General features: G+C 34.2%; 1 protein-coding gene across 1 annotated transcript; it reads right to left on the bottom strand.

The window, feature by feature from the left end:
- Positions 1-7,003: 7,003 nt before the first annotated feature.
- Positions 7,004-15,743, bottom strand: LOC110720504 (tRNA wybutosine-synthesizing protein 4-like). Its single transcript, XM_021899543.1, has 13 exons — positions 15,567-15,743; positions 13,375-13,463; positions 13,131-13,255; positions 12,423-12,470; positions 11,972-12,053; positions 11,258-11,360; positions 10,661-10,781; positions 10,527-10,574; positions 10,172-10,255; positions 9,680-9,744; positions 9,179-9,230; positions 7,817-7,855; positions 7,004-7,449 (listed from the first exon to the last, which is right to left on the bottom strand). Exons 1-13 carry the CDS (start codon positions 15,644-15,646, stop codon positions 7,378-7,380), a joined length of 1,008 nt encoding a protein of 335 aa, XP_021755235.1. The 5' UTR covers positions 15,647-15,743; the 3' UTR covers positions 7,004-7,377.
- Between the last annotated feature and the right edge of the window lie 354 nt (positions 15,744-16,097).

Genomic DNA, 16,097 nt, shown 5'->3' with positions numbered 1-16,097 from the left:
CAACATTATGCCGATGTTTAATACCCACAATACCAGCACAAGACACCGCGTGATCACCGAAAATATCTCCAGCAAAAACCCTCGAACAAGCAGAGCACAACGTCGAGATAGAGAACAATGGAACACCCAACCGATAGGACAACACACAACGATAAGTCTTGGCGTTCATCGTCTAACCCAACCCTGAAATAGGAACCGCCCGAAGTCAAGCAGAGGTGTGATCACCTTGCTGTGATTTCCATAATGCTGATTGTCGAGGAGTTAAAGAATAAGCAGATTCTGCAGAAGCGGTAACCTTTGTGAAATATATATCTGCCAATTTCTTCATGAGTTTAGGGGCAGCGACCTCACTAGGATTACTCAAAATGTCAGACTCCACTGTTTCATTAAACAGACCCAACGCACCCCAAAGGCTCGTCCAAGACCAACAATGCCAGCATGTCGAAGAAGTTGTGTCTGCAACCCAGCAGACTGTAACCGAGAAGCAAGAAAAGCATAGTGACGAACATCACCTGCAGAATAAACACCAAGCCCTCCAAACGCAAATGGTAAGGTGGCAAGTCGCCACTGCCAATCACCAAACCCAGGCCCCGAAGCAGTAACAATACGCTCCATGGAAGATCGAAGAGCTGCATCAAAAGTGCGTTGAGCCACCTCAAAAGTACTAGGAGGACAAGTACGCAATGCAAAGTAGAGTTTTGAAACTCCAGTACATGCCCTAAGTAACAACAGCTCACACTGAGGATCATCGAGCATAGCGACCTTATCCATAAGGGCAATGGTCTTGGCCACCCTCTGCATCACAAGCTCACCACTAAAACCAGAATCAGAACTAGCGGGACCTCCAAGCAACCTAACACCACGCAAAGGTCGAGCAATATTAGGTGGAAAGACACCCACCAGCCTGCTTCGAGGGTCTTCTATAGGCCAGAAAACTTCAGTTTTTTCCACATTAAGACATAACCCAGAACGAGGTCCTTCCTCCATAATCAACTGCAGAACTTGCCCCACCACCAAAGTGTCACCAATAATCGTGTCGTCATCTAAATACCAAGCCTGAAGACATACATCAAAAGTCTCTCTGATTTTACACACCAGGGGTTATAAAACCAAAGAAAAAAGCAACTTAATGCAACTCTGTATTATTATTATTATCTCCTCAAATATCCTTCTCTTTTAAGCCTCAAATTAATGCAACTTTGTAAAAAAATAAAATAAAAAAAAAATCTAAAAATACGCTTTTCCTCGATCAAAAAACACAAAAGCAAAAAAAAACTCTATATACTTTTTCGAAAAATACAATTAGATGCACGTAGCCTTGTTGTACATCACCATTTTTCCAAGGGAATACACTTTTCTATTTACTTTTTACATTTTAGCACAGTAGTTTCTTCCCACTTTCCTTTTTTCGATTTAACAATTCAACAAAATCAAATTAATTAATCAACAAAATTAAGCGAATAAACTAGACGTGAAAAAGACACGCGGATTTAATTAACATAATAACAATAATAATTAATATTCTATGCACTAATTTGGAACAATATTGTTGCTTATATTTCACCAAATCAGAGACGACAGTCTTTGATTAAATTAATAATTATGTATAAGTAAGGTAAAGATAATTTATAACTTTATAAATTTTGGTCGGCAATAGTTAATTAATGGTTAATGATATGGTGCAGATTTTATCATAGTAAAATAACTATAAGGCTAAGTTATGGAAGGCTGTTTGTAGCCTGTTGGTTTGCATAAAAAGATGATTCTCCTATGTAAGAAGGCTGTCATTTGTTTGTACATTATAGGCATTTTAAAATTAATTTAGAGGTTCCAACTTCACTAATTTTTTGCATACTAATGCAAAATACTAAAATAGGTATGTGCCGAGTCCTAACCATAAAATGAAGCGTATACCTGTTTTACATTTTTATGGCATTATCATGATATAATGGTGCTACTCAAGTAAAGAATGGGAGTTATACGGGTGATTTTGAAAGATAAGATATTAGAGTTATTACACCAGGTCAAATTATTTTTAAGGATGTTACGTGCTTAAATCAGTTAATAAGCGAGTTATCCTATCTTAATCAAAATCTCAAGTTCAAGACCTTAAACTTAGGGATGCAACAACACTTGTTAGAAGAGCTTTCTACCCAATTAACACCTATTTCGACTATAATTCAAATTAATCAGTGTCTAATAGGCTTTAAATTACCAAGATTTTTGCCTTAAAAAAAGTTGTTTTTGAAGACAAAACAAATGTGTTGTTGGGCAGTGCAATTGAACCCAGGTTCTGGGTAATCTATGGCAGCATGGAAAAGAACACCTAAGCCCTTTTCACACTACATTTTACAGTGGTAGTTTAATTAATTAGTGCTTAATTAAGCTACACGCTTGTGTTATTTAGTGTATCTATACGATAGGGACATATGAACATTCGGTCCAAAATAAATTAAAATACAATAAAAAGGGTTTAGAAGCCAAATATTGGGAGGTATATCAAGAAAGCCTACAATTATATATTTGTATTGGATAACTCGATAAATCCATAGCTTATGGAGTTATGGGATTGTAATTAACACATTACATGCCAAACTTTACAATATTCCTTTTTTTAAAATAAATAAATAATAAATCTATCTTAATTTGGAGAGGATTGATTAATTAACTAAAAGATTGATCGAACCACTAAGTTTTGTATTAAGACATTGATTAAAATTACTCATTATAACACTACACTTCATATATACCATGTTAAATTCATATTAATAACTTAAGAAGTGGTTTTAAATATAACATTACATGCTATATTGACGTTTATTGTTAAATACTTCAAAAGTAATATAGTGCATTTTTTTAAAAGAGAATCACAAAAGACAAATGTGACAAAGTTCATTCAAGACATCCACCGTAATAAATGCGAAGTAACGTAGTAGACGTAATAAACTTGTCAATTTCCACTCTCCAGCACCGAGCAAGGAGCAATCCTAAACGTCACGTCCTCCATGCAGTGCAACAGCAAAATGGTTGTGAAGCAATAAATTAGTGACACACCTCATTGTAATTGTAATTGTAATTTCATATTAAAGTTATTCTGTGGCTATTTTTCCTCTTTTAGCATCGAATAACTAGTTTCCTTTTTGAGAAAAAAAAAAGGAAAAAAAAGTGATGGGAGATTAGAAAAGAGACCACGATTAGATGTCTCAAAAACCTAAAAGATTAGTACTATATGACAAACATATTAAAGAGCAAATACTTCATACTCTAAACCATACAAAGCATACACAATATTCCAAGCGTATGATAGAATTTACATCTGAATATTAACAACAAAATTTCGAAATGAATTATCTTAAATGGATAACAAACTTTATATTGCTCCGAAAATTATTAGCACAACATATTTATTTAATTACCTATAAGTTTAGTTTTTAAAATTATTGGAAAAGAAAACTAGGTTAGATCATACCCACAAGCCAACTTATAAGAACATCCTAATAGGAAAAAGAGTGTCTTTTAGTTTGCGGCTTAATTTGCCTCTTGATAACAAAGTTCTTTGCTAATTACTATTAACCTAATACTCCGTATGAAGTAGACCCCTTCACTAACTTTCTCGTTCTCGTTCTCGTTCTTACCTACTCGGCTACTCTCATAGTATCCATAGTCTAAGGGCCTGTTCCTATTGACTGAACTCGGCTGAACTGAACTGAACTGAGCTGAGCTGAACTGAACTTATTAATTAGTGATTTTTAACTACGGATTAGTGATCTTTGATTATTTATTGATTATTTATTACTATACATATGTGTATATAAAAATGTACATATTATTATTATTATTATTATTAATTATTGATTATTATTATTTATTGATTATTATTATTATTATTGTTATTATTATTATTATTATTATTTATTGATGATTATTATTATTATTATTATTATTATTATTATTATTTATTGATGATTATTATTATTATTTATTGATTATTATTATTAGTATTATTATTTCAATTATTATTGTTATTATTATTATTATTATTATTTTTATTTATTGATTATTGATTATTATTTATTACTTATTGATTATTATTATTATTGTTATTATTATTATTATTATTGTTATTGTTGTTGTTGTTGTCGTCGTCGTTGTAATAAGAGCTTAAAAGAATGAAATTTGGCTTTATATCATTAGCAATATCATTAGACGTAAATTAAGGGCCTGTTCCGATTGACTGAACTCAGTTGAACTAAACTGAACTAAACTAAACTGAACTAAACTGAACTGAACTTATTAATTAGTGATTTTTAACTACGGATTAGTGATCTTTGATTATTTATTGATTATTTATTACTATATATATGTGTATATACAAATGTACATATTATTATTATTATTATTATTAATTATTGATTATTATTAGTATTATTATTAGTATTATTATTATTATTGTTATTATTATTATTATTATTATTGTTATTGTTATTATTATTATTATTATTATTATTATTTATTGATGATTATTATTATTAGTATTATTATTTCAATTATTATTGTTATTATTATTATTATTATTATTTATTGATTATTATTATTATTATTATTTATTACTTATTGATTATTATTATTATTGTTAATATTGTTGTTGTTGTTGTTGTTGTTGTTGTAATAAGAGTTGTAATAAGAGCTTAAAAGAATGAAATTTGGCTTTATATCATTAGCAATATCATTAGACGTAAATTAAGAGTTGAACTGAACTGAAGTGAATTTCAACGGAAGAGAACAGGCCCTAAGAGCTGAACTGAACTGAAGTTCAACGGAAGAGAACAGGCCCTAACATGATGAATTTTCATGGATGAATTATAGATAGAGTAGTTAAACACTCAAAAATTGAGTCAAAATTGAGTCTAACCAAAATTCGAAGAGCACTGTACTGTCCTCCAAATATTCCCAAAATGTCCTTTCACACTTATAAAGGAAACAACGTTAACGGTGGAAAAGGCTCTTTGTAACTTTATTTTACCCTCATTTTTCAGTAATCAGACCTTTTTTTTTTTGTACTGGACCATCCACAAATTTGTTGGTTATCCTGTTGAATAACTCAGACTTGTGAGAGTATCCGATTCTTTTCTTTACAATAGTAAAACATTCATGTAGCAAACTAATAAAGTTGGTTTCTAACGTTACACTACCACTACATTCACTTTTTTCAGTTTATGAGTTTCCTTTAAAGTAAAACAAACTCTTGTTATACATGAAATAATCACCAAATTTCATACTCCCTCGGTCCAAAATCTTATCGTCACAATGCTGATTCGGAGCACACGAACAATAGGCTAGCTATGGAAGTATAGTATCAGCCCTCCCCATCCCCCATGCGCACACGTACACCACCTAAAAATCTTACAACCACACTTACGCTTATTCTTAACCCAATAAACCACTCGTAGTGCAATAAGCAAATGGCTAACCTTTCAATTATTATTACACAACGCTAATACGAAAAAAACTTAATGGTCTACTGTAATCGGAGTACTAAATGTATAGGTTCACACCCAATTGTACGCACACAAACTAGTTGAAGCTTACCTAAAATCTCATGCCCCAGTCTAAACTCAAAATAGGACTAGGAAGTAGGAAGGACATCCCAAGAACCCAAAACTCAAGGCATTGAATTTTCATACCCTTAAATTTGGGGATTAGCAAAACGCCAAAACCCTGTGATAAAGTAGTAAAACTACAAGCAAGACAGTTAAAACAATAAGAAGATAAATTATTATAAAGCTTCGAATCCAATGCATAATCCAAAGTTAAAGTAAATAAGGAGTATTAATCCAAACAATATTTTTTCTTCTTCTTCCTCAAAAGGTTAACCCAAAATATATATGGTCCACTTAGCTCAGTTCAATTCAGGAGCAGTCCAAAATTTCCAACATGATAGTATGATACTGGAGAATACCAATATTCAAATCTTCTGTAAAAGAAATCTTTAAGTGGGTCCACTTTATTCTATAATTTCCATTAACATGTTCCCACTTATCCTGAAACTAGGTTGCTAATTCAAAGTTTTTCAAAATAAAAGGATCAAAATGTTAAGATCCTAAGGTACAAACTGTTAAGTGCTTAATCAAGTACGAGTTTTTCTATCATTTGTAACTACTAAACATGTTACACGTCATGTAAATAACCTAAACACAAGTACACAACACTTTTAAATGAACATTCAGATTTTATTGAAATGACTGCTTTCTGATTTCACTCTTTTCTCCCATGTCTTACAAGGATAACCCGCCACTAATAGAGGCTTTGGGGCCATGCCTTCAGATGGAAATCGCTATGGTGTATCATTTATCGGAAAATCTATTTCTCTTACTCTTCCTTTGCTTGTTCTAAAAGCAGCACAGTCTAGATGAACGCCCAAGGATTCTTTTTGAAGAGAAAAAAAAAGGATAAAAAATTTCTACTAACTATTATGAAAAAGAGTTTCCAAGAAAAATAAAAGCTTGTGAGTCTGTCCTTACTCTGACCGTCTTTGACAAACCCTTTGTAACGCACACAGATGCATCGGACCATGCCATGATCCATTTAGATAACTATATAGCTCAAAGGAGCGGTCGCATGGAACGAGAAAGGAATCTAACTAGCTAAGGCATCAGATTTTTTTTTTCTCATAAGAACCAAAAAATCAACCCGTCCCACCACTATACCTTCAAAATCAAATGCTAATCCTCACAGATATTTTCCCATCTAACTCGCCAGGTGCGGGGTAGTTTTCAACGAGATATGAGAGTAGTGCCCAGGAGAATCAGAATTCAGAATCATATCCAATCAAATAATGCAAAACCACAAATACAACAAAATAAGGCCACCATCAAATGTGCAATAATCAAACACACGACCAAAAACAATGTGCCATTTGGGTAATTATGAAAGCGGAAGAATTCCAGAACCACCCAAACCAATGGCATACTAAATATTAATCACCCAAGAGAAGCCAAAAAGATTAAAAAAAAGAAGGGGTCAGATTAAGAAATAACAAAGACCCAAACAAAGTCCCCACAAGTCCATGGGTGACACCAGTTATGTGGTTAAAGAAAGGTCCCTACCACGTTCGTTTGCGAAAACAGCTAAGCAAAAGAATAGAAAGTGTAGATCTTCCTATAAGTCAAACATCATACATGGACCACATTATACTACATGTTATCATCCTTTTGTAGACTATTGCTGAAGTTATTTTTATATTTCTCGGGTTTTCATTCTCAGTCTAATCTAGTGCAAGTTGGGAGCAAATTAACATGCCCATTTCATGAACTTCTTCATTGTACCAAACTTACTGAAACTGATTTTGAGCTATTGTAGTTGGCATCCTTGCTTTGATCATGATCCGGTTGGAGTGGAGCTGGCTTTTTTCTCATCGTTCTCGTGAAAGCCGTAATTCTGAAATATGCCCTGAAGCATGATTTTGAGAAGGCGGGTAGGTCAGATATTTAAGCAGCAGAGTATAGTAGTACCTGTATTACTGTATATGATTTGCTAGATATATTGCACTACGATGTACATATGCAAGTGTAAGGAACATCTAGGAAAAGAAGAAAAATATTTGATGAAAATGGGTGAAGTAATCCTCATGCAGTCATGCATTTATTTTGTCAGATTCTCTACGTACAGCTATCAGAAAGTGATAGTTGAAGGCCGACCAATTTTTTTATGGGTTTTTATTTATTTTTTTGAAAAATGTACAAGCATTATCTATTGATAAAAATAACACATCCAAACTCATTTTGTGAGAACTTGGTTGGGTGGTACAAGAACATACCAGAGCATCATTCATAGCAAGAGCAACACAGTAGTGTTCCTGTAGAAGAAATTGAGATAAAAATCGTTAGCAATTATAACTATGGAAAAATTCTGAATCTCAGGGACACCTACAGGTAAAAAAGCAGACTCTGGGGGTTTTAGAAAATGATACTCCGTAATAAGAAATTTGAAAATAATATCCAAGGAGCAACTTCTTGCAGTTGAATCCAGCACATGTACTGAACCATGGATCGAGGATATTTTACCACCCAGATAAACTCAGCTTAATGCAGCCAGCTGAAACCATCTCCAGACACCAATATTCTACCAAGAGTTTACATCCAAATGGATCTTAATAACAAGCAACATTTAGTTTAGTAACTTCATTTTGGTTGAAGGGAAAGTACTAAAAATAACCACCTTTCAATTTATGCACACAGACTAATAAATAGAACCTAAATTGTCACATGCTTTTGAAGATCATGAAAACGCATGCCAAGCATAAAAGGGTAAATAATTAGTTAGAGTTGTCTACAAAGACAAACTCTTGGAAACCATGAACTCAAGTCCAAAAATTGTATATATATAATTCATCTGTTTAACTTTGTAGGCATCCTTGATCCATAACTTTCATGTGTATGGCTAAATGTTTGTGTATAGAAGAAATGTGTTTAAGTCAAAGAGTAATTTTATCAGACATTTGGGACAACAAAGCTACTTAAAAACATATAGCATATTAGTCACTCTCACTAAAACATCATTAGCAGGACAACAATTAAGGAAATTTATCCCATACACAGATGTTGAAGAAAAGCCCTCATGGTCATTGGACGAGTAGGTCATCACATTAGGGGGACCAAATCAATAGCCCATCTCTTATGACATTACATCATAGAGAACGGTTGAAAATTTGACCATACCCCAACCCTGAACTCCTCCACCTACAAATTTCTTCCACACTGCCACTTACTTCTACCTAGATTTTCACGGTTCACCCCACCTTCATTTCCGGGACCACCCAATACAGGCCGCTCCTCACCCAGTCACCCCCTCCCCGCCCCTCAAACTCCAACGTGCCCAATTGTCCATTATAGTGCCATACAAAAAGCAAAGAAACAAACTCACTACATACAGCTCATTAATCTTGGTCTAACAAGTTTGCTAACCGACAGCAAACAAACTTGATCAAAGCTTGTGAGTTTAAAAAATAAAACAAGCTCAGACAAATTCAATACATCTAGAGCAAGATGAGCTCACGTATCAAGATCAAAAGCACTAGATTTTATATTGAGTCTCAAGGGGAAGATGGTTCCACTCAACTTGTATGTTTAATTTACAAGGACCATAATTGACATAATGAAACAACGAAATAAAAACTTGCCTGCATCATGTGCCACTCCTCAAATTCATCGAATAACTCCAGGCGCTCAATCCTAAATACAATATTACGAAAGAGAAACTTTAAGTGGGTTACCTCGGAAGGGTGCATAATAAGTAAAGCAGATAAATGAATATTTAAAAAATTAGACAAGTGCAACATAGAAGTCGAAATTTAAATACTATTAACCTGAAAAGGCATTCTAGATAGAAGAAAATATTATGTTATTTCTAAATCCATCTGAAATATCAATATCCCATAAACAACATGACCACAATTCAGTACACCATGATAATATCGAGCCATCACCTCCTTGACAAGGCATGGAATATATTCACTTCTTGAACCAACAAGAAGAAAATGCACCTTCTGATCTGGAAATGCAAGTAGGTATCCAAACACAGTATAACCTTTTCCAAATGACCCAGCTCGATAATAACATTACTATCCACACGCAAAAAAGAAAATGCAACTTCATTACGAAAGAAGTTATAAAGAATCTACCTGCGTCTTTTTTGGGAATCTATAAATTCACTGTAAACTCTCAGCATGTCCCAAGCAGTAGCCCTCTGAAACATCGCATATATTTTAAAATATATAATTAGGGCAAACAAAAGAGAAACTACATAGATAGAGTACACCAATAACAATCAAAAGCAAAAAGGCAAGCTTAGTCATTGTATACATGTAGCTAACCACATATGTGGAATTCTAGTAACAAAAACTCAATAATTGCTCATCAGTTGTGAATAATTATATATGCCAATCTCATCAGTTGACTTTAGATGAACTATCACGTCCAAAGTACCCATTAACAGTCTTGGATCGCACACTGCAGGCTTTACTCATCTTCGGGTGACTTATTCCTTAGGAACGAGGTGCTTTCAGGGGAATATCATGTAATATAAACTCAAAATCTAAAAAAGACATCCCATAACAAAAATTTAAACTTTGGAGGTGAAGAAGCCAAGTAATTTCAGAAAGTACAAATTATACCTGCCATCCCTGATCAAGGAAAAGCCTTTCTTTCGCTTCCAAAGTTGGTGTAGCACGTATGCCTAAGAGCCCACAACCACGGCACTAAAAGAAAAGCAAGAGATTATCATACACTAAGTAGTGGAAGACAAAACAAGCGGAGGTAAAAATGGAGTATTAGAATAATTTCTTCAGGAATTGCAAGGTAAAGCCAAAATCAAGTGCAAATAGGGTAGCAGATGCAGATAGAAAAGGACTTGAAAAGAAAGATGTATTCAATCATATTGATCTCATAGAAATGAAAGAAAACTTGAGGTAACATACTTATCACAAGAAGAGTAGAAGATTGAAAGAAAAAAAAATTAAAAATAATTACCTCCAAATTAAGAATCATTTGCTCTCCAAAAGCATCATCTGGATGAATCTGTAAAAAACAAATACAGAAATAAGCACATCGTACAAAGGGGTGACTCCAAGAAGACAAACAGCTGTGAATCAAGGATGTACAACCTGCTCATATAGAAAAAATACAGCTGTGGAAAATGTTTTTGCAGCCCAACCAACTATAGAACGGCTTGACTCAGGATCCAAGTATATCAAAACGCACTCTGCAATTATAAATGTTGGCAGACTGATATTGTCATCAGAATAAGCAGTATCATCTAGACACATCTTTGCTAATTTAAGCAAATGTATATGGATGACAAATTAAATTTGAAGAGAGTTGGGCGACCACACAGGGGAGCATGGGATAAGATGTATTCAATCTGACCAAAGAACTAGTTTACTTTCATCGGGTTGACAACAAAAAAATTGGCACACAATTTCCCCTTTTTTTATCTTGACAAATTTTCTGTCCATCCTCTACTTCTTAAGAAGCTAGAACCAAATATTGAACCCATAGAATTCAAACTTTAAAACGACAGAGCTTGCAGAATGAGAATCATACTTAGGATATTATCCCTTCTCCTAATCTCCTATCCTGAAGGTCAAGGAAATACAACTGCTGAACTGGAGGGAATCTCCACACTTCACCAACTTTAACAATCACTTACTTAACAGAACTAGTGAATAAATCCTTAGTGAAACAGAAAATTTCATGCATACCTGGGATCAAGGTTAGCTAAACCTATAACATCATTTAAATTTTGAATATCCCTCAAATCAACAGGAAGCAGTTTGTAATGATCTCCATGCACTTCTCCATTTTCTGCACAGGCCAAAAGATATCCAGTCAGCAGCAAGCCAATGTCCAATTAAGTGGTAGCAGTCAGGAAGGCTACTAAGTGGTACAGATGGAATCCTCATAAAACAACCAGAATACTTCAATTCAATTGCAGTAAGTATACAATCGAACATAAACCCGCCATGCAACACATGCGCACACAGACACATACACACAATTAAATAATAATAATAATAATAATAATAATAATAATAATAATAATAATAATAATAATAATAATAATAATAATAATAATAATAATAATATATAATATATAATGAAAAATAAAAAAATAAAAAAATATTGACCCACAGGCCACAGGGGTACAGATGCCAGCACTGAAGGATCTATAAAGGCTTAGAGCAATAGGCAGTATACATATAACACCAAGTATGCGCCTCTAATAAGATGTTGATGATGACATTTTAAATCATTAAAAAAAAGGTAATCAATTGCATGCTATCAAGCACAAACATAAGTAAAAGTAGAAGCTCAGTACGACTACATACACAAGTGTCAAGTGTTCTGAATCAAATGATTTGATTGTAAAGGCATGTTGACTTACAGAAATCTAACAATAGTTATGAAAGTCTAACCTCGTGAAATCGAAGCTGTTGGACCAAGTTTTTCTTTCAGCTCATTGTAAAACTCAATTAATGCAGCCTTCTTGCTAGTCACCTAAAGATTAATATGCAATACGACTTTGTAAGTTCATACCGATCCAGAAATGAAATAAAGAAAACAAACATTTTCTACAGATAATTGGGATACCATGAAAGTTTACTAAACAGAAGTCCCAGAAATGTCAAGTATTTTATATGGTAGCAAACGTGATCTATCTTCTAAGTATCTGTAGCCGATTTGAATGCCTACAACTCTATAAGTTCCCACGACCTTGACAATCTTGCTTGATAATTACATAATATAGTATAAAACTCTCCCACCTTTCACCCACACATAAAATTGGGGGGGGGGGGGGGGGGGAGTATAGACCATATAACTATTACTAGACAAATGGTAGCAAAGTCTAAAGCATCACAATCTTACCTCCTTAAAATCCAGCTCCACGTATAGGTATGGTGCCTTTCCTTCCGCCTATTAGAAAGAAGCATCACACATGAATCAATATACATTCCTACTAGTACAATAAAGACAATCATAATTATTAGCATATCATGTCAAATTGTCTAGACAAAGCTAACTATGTTCCAGATTATAATCCCCAAAATTTTGTAAAAGACCTAAAGGCTGAATCTTGTACCCAATTAAAGCAACGTATCATACTATGATAATTGCCACATGTAGCAGATAATCATTAGCTTCAAATTTTAGAGTTTATACCAATGTGGGAGTTATGAATTATAGTAGCAACCCAAGAACTAAGAAGCAACCAATAAAACATGTGTGATGTATATTTAGTGTGTGTGTGGGGGGGGGGGGGGATCAGCCTACTGCCCAAATGAACATTATATATCAATTATAACTCCGAAATTAGTTCTAACTTAAAATAACACGCAGCCAAGAAGTTCATTAATGAGGATACGAGGGATCATTTGAGGGTTTAAGGGATAAAGGGAAAAAATGGGGGGAACCCTCTTGCTCGAACTGCATAAAACATCTTATAATATATGGACTAATACATATATGCAACTCCAGGTTGAGGTGGACTTTGAATATAGGAAATCAGAAAGGGAACAATTGCTGGTAAAGTTCTAGCATCCATTTCAAACTACAAAATCATAAAGCAAAATGTACCTGCAACTGAAAATATGTTGTATCAAAGCCCGCTCCAAGTGATAGAACTTGCTTCCTATTCTGATCATCAGTATTGAGAAACTGGAAAAGAAGCTTCCGAAGAGCAGCAAAACGGGCAAAATAACCTTTAAAAGGATAAATTCATAAAATAAATAAATAAGATAAGTGGAGAAACATATTGCAACTGTCAAATATAAAATAAAATTAAAAAATAAAAATATATATATGTTACAACTAAACCTACCACGATTAATTATAGGAGATCTCCTTACAGGCCTTCTCACAAACAAATGGATGTAGTCATCTCTCATGTATCCCTTTTTCACACAAGACCTAAGACAATTATTAAGGAGAGGAGTAATCAGATTCACATAGAGCTAGGTTAACAACAAACAATAATTGCAAGTCACCTGCAGGTCCAGATTATTTTCTTCTAGATACAAAATTAAAGTCTATGCATTCATACAGCACAAAATAGTAAATGTTCTTTAGGCAAAAAATATATACAGTATAAGTTAGTATGGTTCACCAGTAAGTCTTCCTAAATCTCCATGATAATAAATTAAAATACTCAACTAACGACTGAAGCCCTCTTTAGAGGAATTGGGGTATAATGATGAAAAAATGTGAAGATTGAAGGCAACATAGTATTTCTAAAGAACTTGTGGCGGACAACTTACAATAAGTATTATCTTAACCTTATCTTAAAGACTTGATAACATACAGTTAAAATCTACACATAAACATATGAAGTTAGTTACTCTTTTAGCTGTTGAAAGTTGTCGTTACCTTCAACTCTTCTAGGACAATCAAATTTTGAAAATTACAACAAGGGCATCATGATCTCATTGTTTCTGCAAGCCTTCAAAACCTAAAAAACAGATAGTCTATAACATCTTCCTTTTGCATGTCATCTCAATCCTCATCAGTTGAAATACTCACAGTTCTGTCTTCTTTTTTTTCTTCCCCACCCCATCCTAACGTTAATAATACAATTAATTTACAAGCAAATTAAATCTGAAAAGATTTCCTCCGTTCCTTTCTTCCATTCTACTCACTGCAGCCAGTCAAACAGCAACCTCTTGTTCACACAATTAGCAAATATTAGCCTCACAGCTCTCAATTACCACGCATAGCTTAATTTCTATAATCTCAAGTTCTGTCAAATAAGAGACCTTGCTAGTAAGTAGCCCTCATCACTAATTCACTATTGCAACCACCTGAGTGAATTACTCTTATCATTTTGATAACGTGCCAACTAACTTCATTCATGTACAGGCCCTTGATTAAACAATTCCCATTTTACACACTGCTGGCCCCAAACTCATGCATGATGCATTGCCTCCTCGTTAAAGTGAATGATGCAACGCCTGCAAGGGCTGAATCTCCAAACAATGGATCACATATTCTCGGGACTAATAATGCCTCCTTTATGACTAGCAACCCCATGTTAAAAAATCAGTAAAGCTTACCTCCCCCGTCCTCACCTCACCACCCCACCTCACCCCCAACAACACCCCAACCCCCCCCCCCCTCCATCAAAAAACCAAGCCACAACAAGGCCATTATCTAAACCTAAATTTCTTATCATCAGTGTCAAAACATCAAACACGATACCCGTGAATTTCCGTAGCAATAGAGTTGGGTTCTTAAATTGCAGTCCCCCATTTCAATTACTCTAAACATTTTGATAGCATGCCAATTAACTTCATTCATGTACAGGCCCTTGATTAAACACTTCCCATTTTACACACTGCTGGACCCAAACTCATGCATGATGCATTGCCTCCTCGTTAAAGTGAACGCTGCAACGCCTGCAAGGGCTGAATCTCCAAACAATGGATCACACATTCTCGGGACTAATAACGCCTCCTTTATAACTGGCAACCCCGTGTAAAGAAATCAGTAAAGCTTCACCACCCCCCTCCCCGCCGCCCCTCCCCATCTCACCCCCAACAACCCCCCTCCCCAACTCACCCCAAACAACCCCCCCTCCCCGCCGCCCCTCCCCACCTCACCCCCAACAACACAAAACCAAGCCACAACAAGGCCATTATCTCTAAACCCAAATTTCTTATCATTAGTGTCAATACATCAAACACAATACCCGTGAATTTTCGAAGCAATAGAATTGGGTTCTTAAATTTCAGTCCCCCATTTCAATTCTTACAGTTTCAACTATCTAAATTAGGAGTAAATTGCAAAATAAAGGCCAAGGTGGAGAAACATAAAAATAAAATCGATTCAACACATACGAAAAAATTAATCGATCATCCAAAACACATTCGAAATAACATAACTAAAACCGGGTCAATTATAAACAGCAAAAAAATCCCAAAAAATTCAATCTTGCATCATGTACAAAAATATGCATAAATATTGCTGAAATAAATAATTAAAAAAATTAAAAAGGGGATACAAAGAGATATCGCTCACAATTTGCTAGCAGAAGCGTCGTCATTGGTGGCTTGAACAGCAGCAGTGTTGCTGCTTACATCAGCTGATTTTGTCGCCATTTTCGTCCTTTCTCAAACACTCAGATTGATTGAATCAAATTATGAATGACAACAGTTCGTGGAAAAAATAGGCGCTACGCAATTGCTAGCTTGTTACTATATCTGTTTTTTTTATAGTCTAATGTTTAGAAAATTTGTCATTTTGTCAAAATTCTTACCAATCTTAGTCATTTATTAATTATGTTTTTTTATGTAGTAAAATTATATTTAATTGAGATAAATTAATTCGTGTCTTATTAACTAAAAAATGTTTATATCATTACTTAAACTCGAAACCAACAAGTCTTACTATCTAAATAGTCGAATTTGATTAACAAATTAAACAAGTACAAACTAGCAACCCGGACAATCTTAAAGTTGTTTTATAAGAGAAGAGTAATACGAAAACCTTGTTTGGTTGAACAAAAAAATTGGGGGAATTGAAAAATCATGGAAATTTAAAAATTGGGGT

The sequence above is a fragment of the Chenopodium quinoa genome, unplaced genomic scaffold (genome assembly GCF_001683475.1).
Source record: "Chenopodium quinoa cultivar QQ74 unplaced genomic scaffold, ASM168347v1, whole genome shotgun sequence".
Classification (NCBI taxonomy): Eukaryota; Viridiplantae; Streptophyta; class Magnoliopsida; order Caryophyllales; family Amaranthaceae; genus Chenopodium; species Chenopodium quinoa.
The sequence above is the reverse complement of the archived record's forward strand: the minus strand, read 5'-3'. Positions and strand labels throughout refer to the sequence as shown.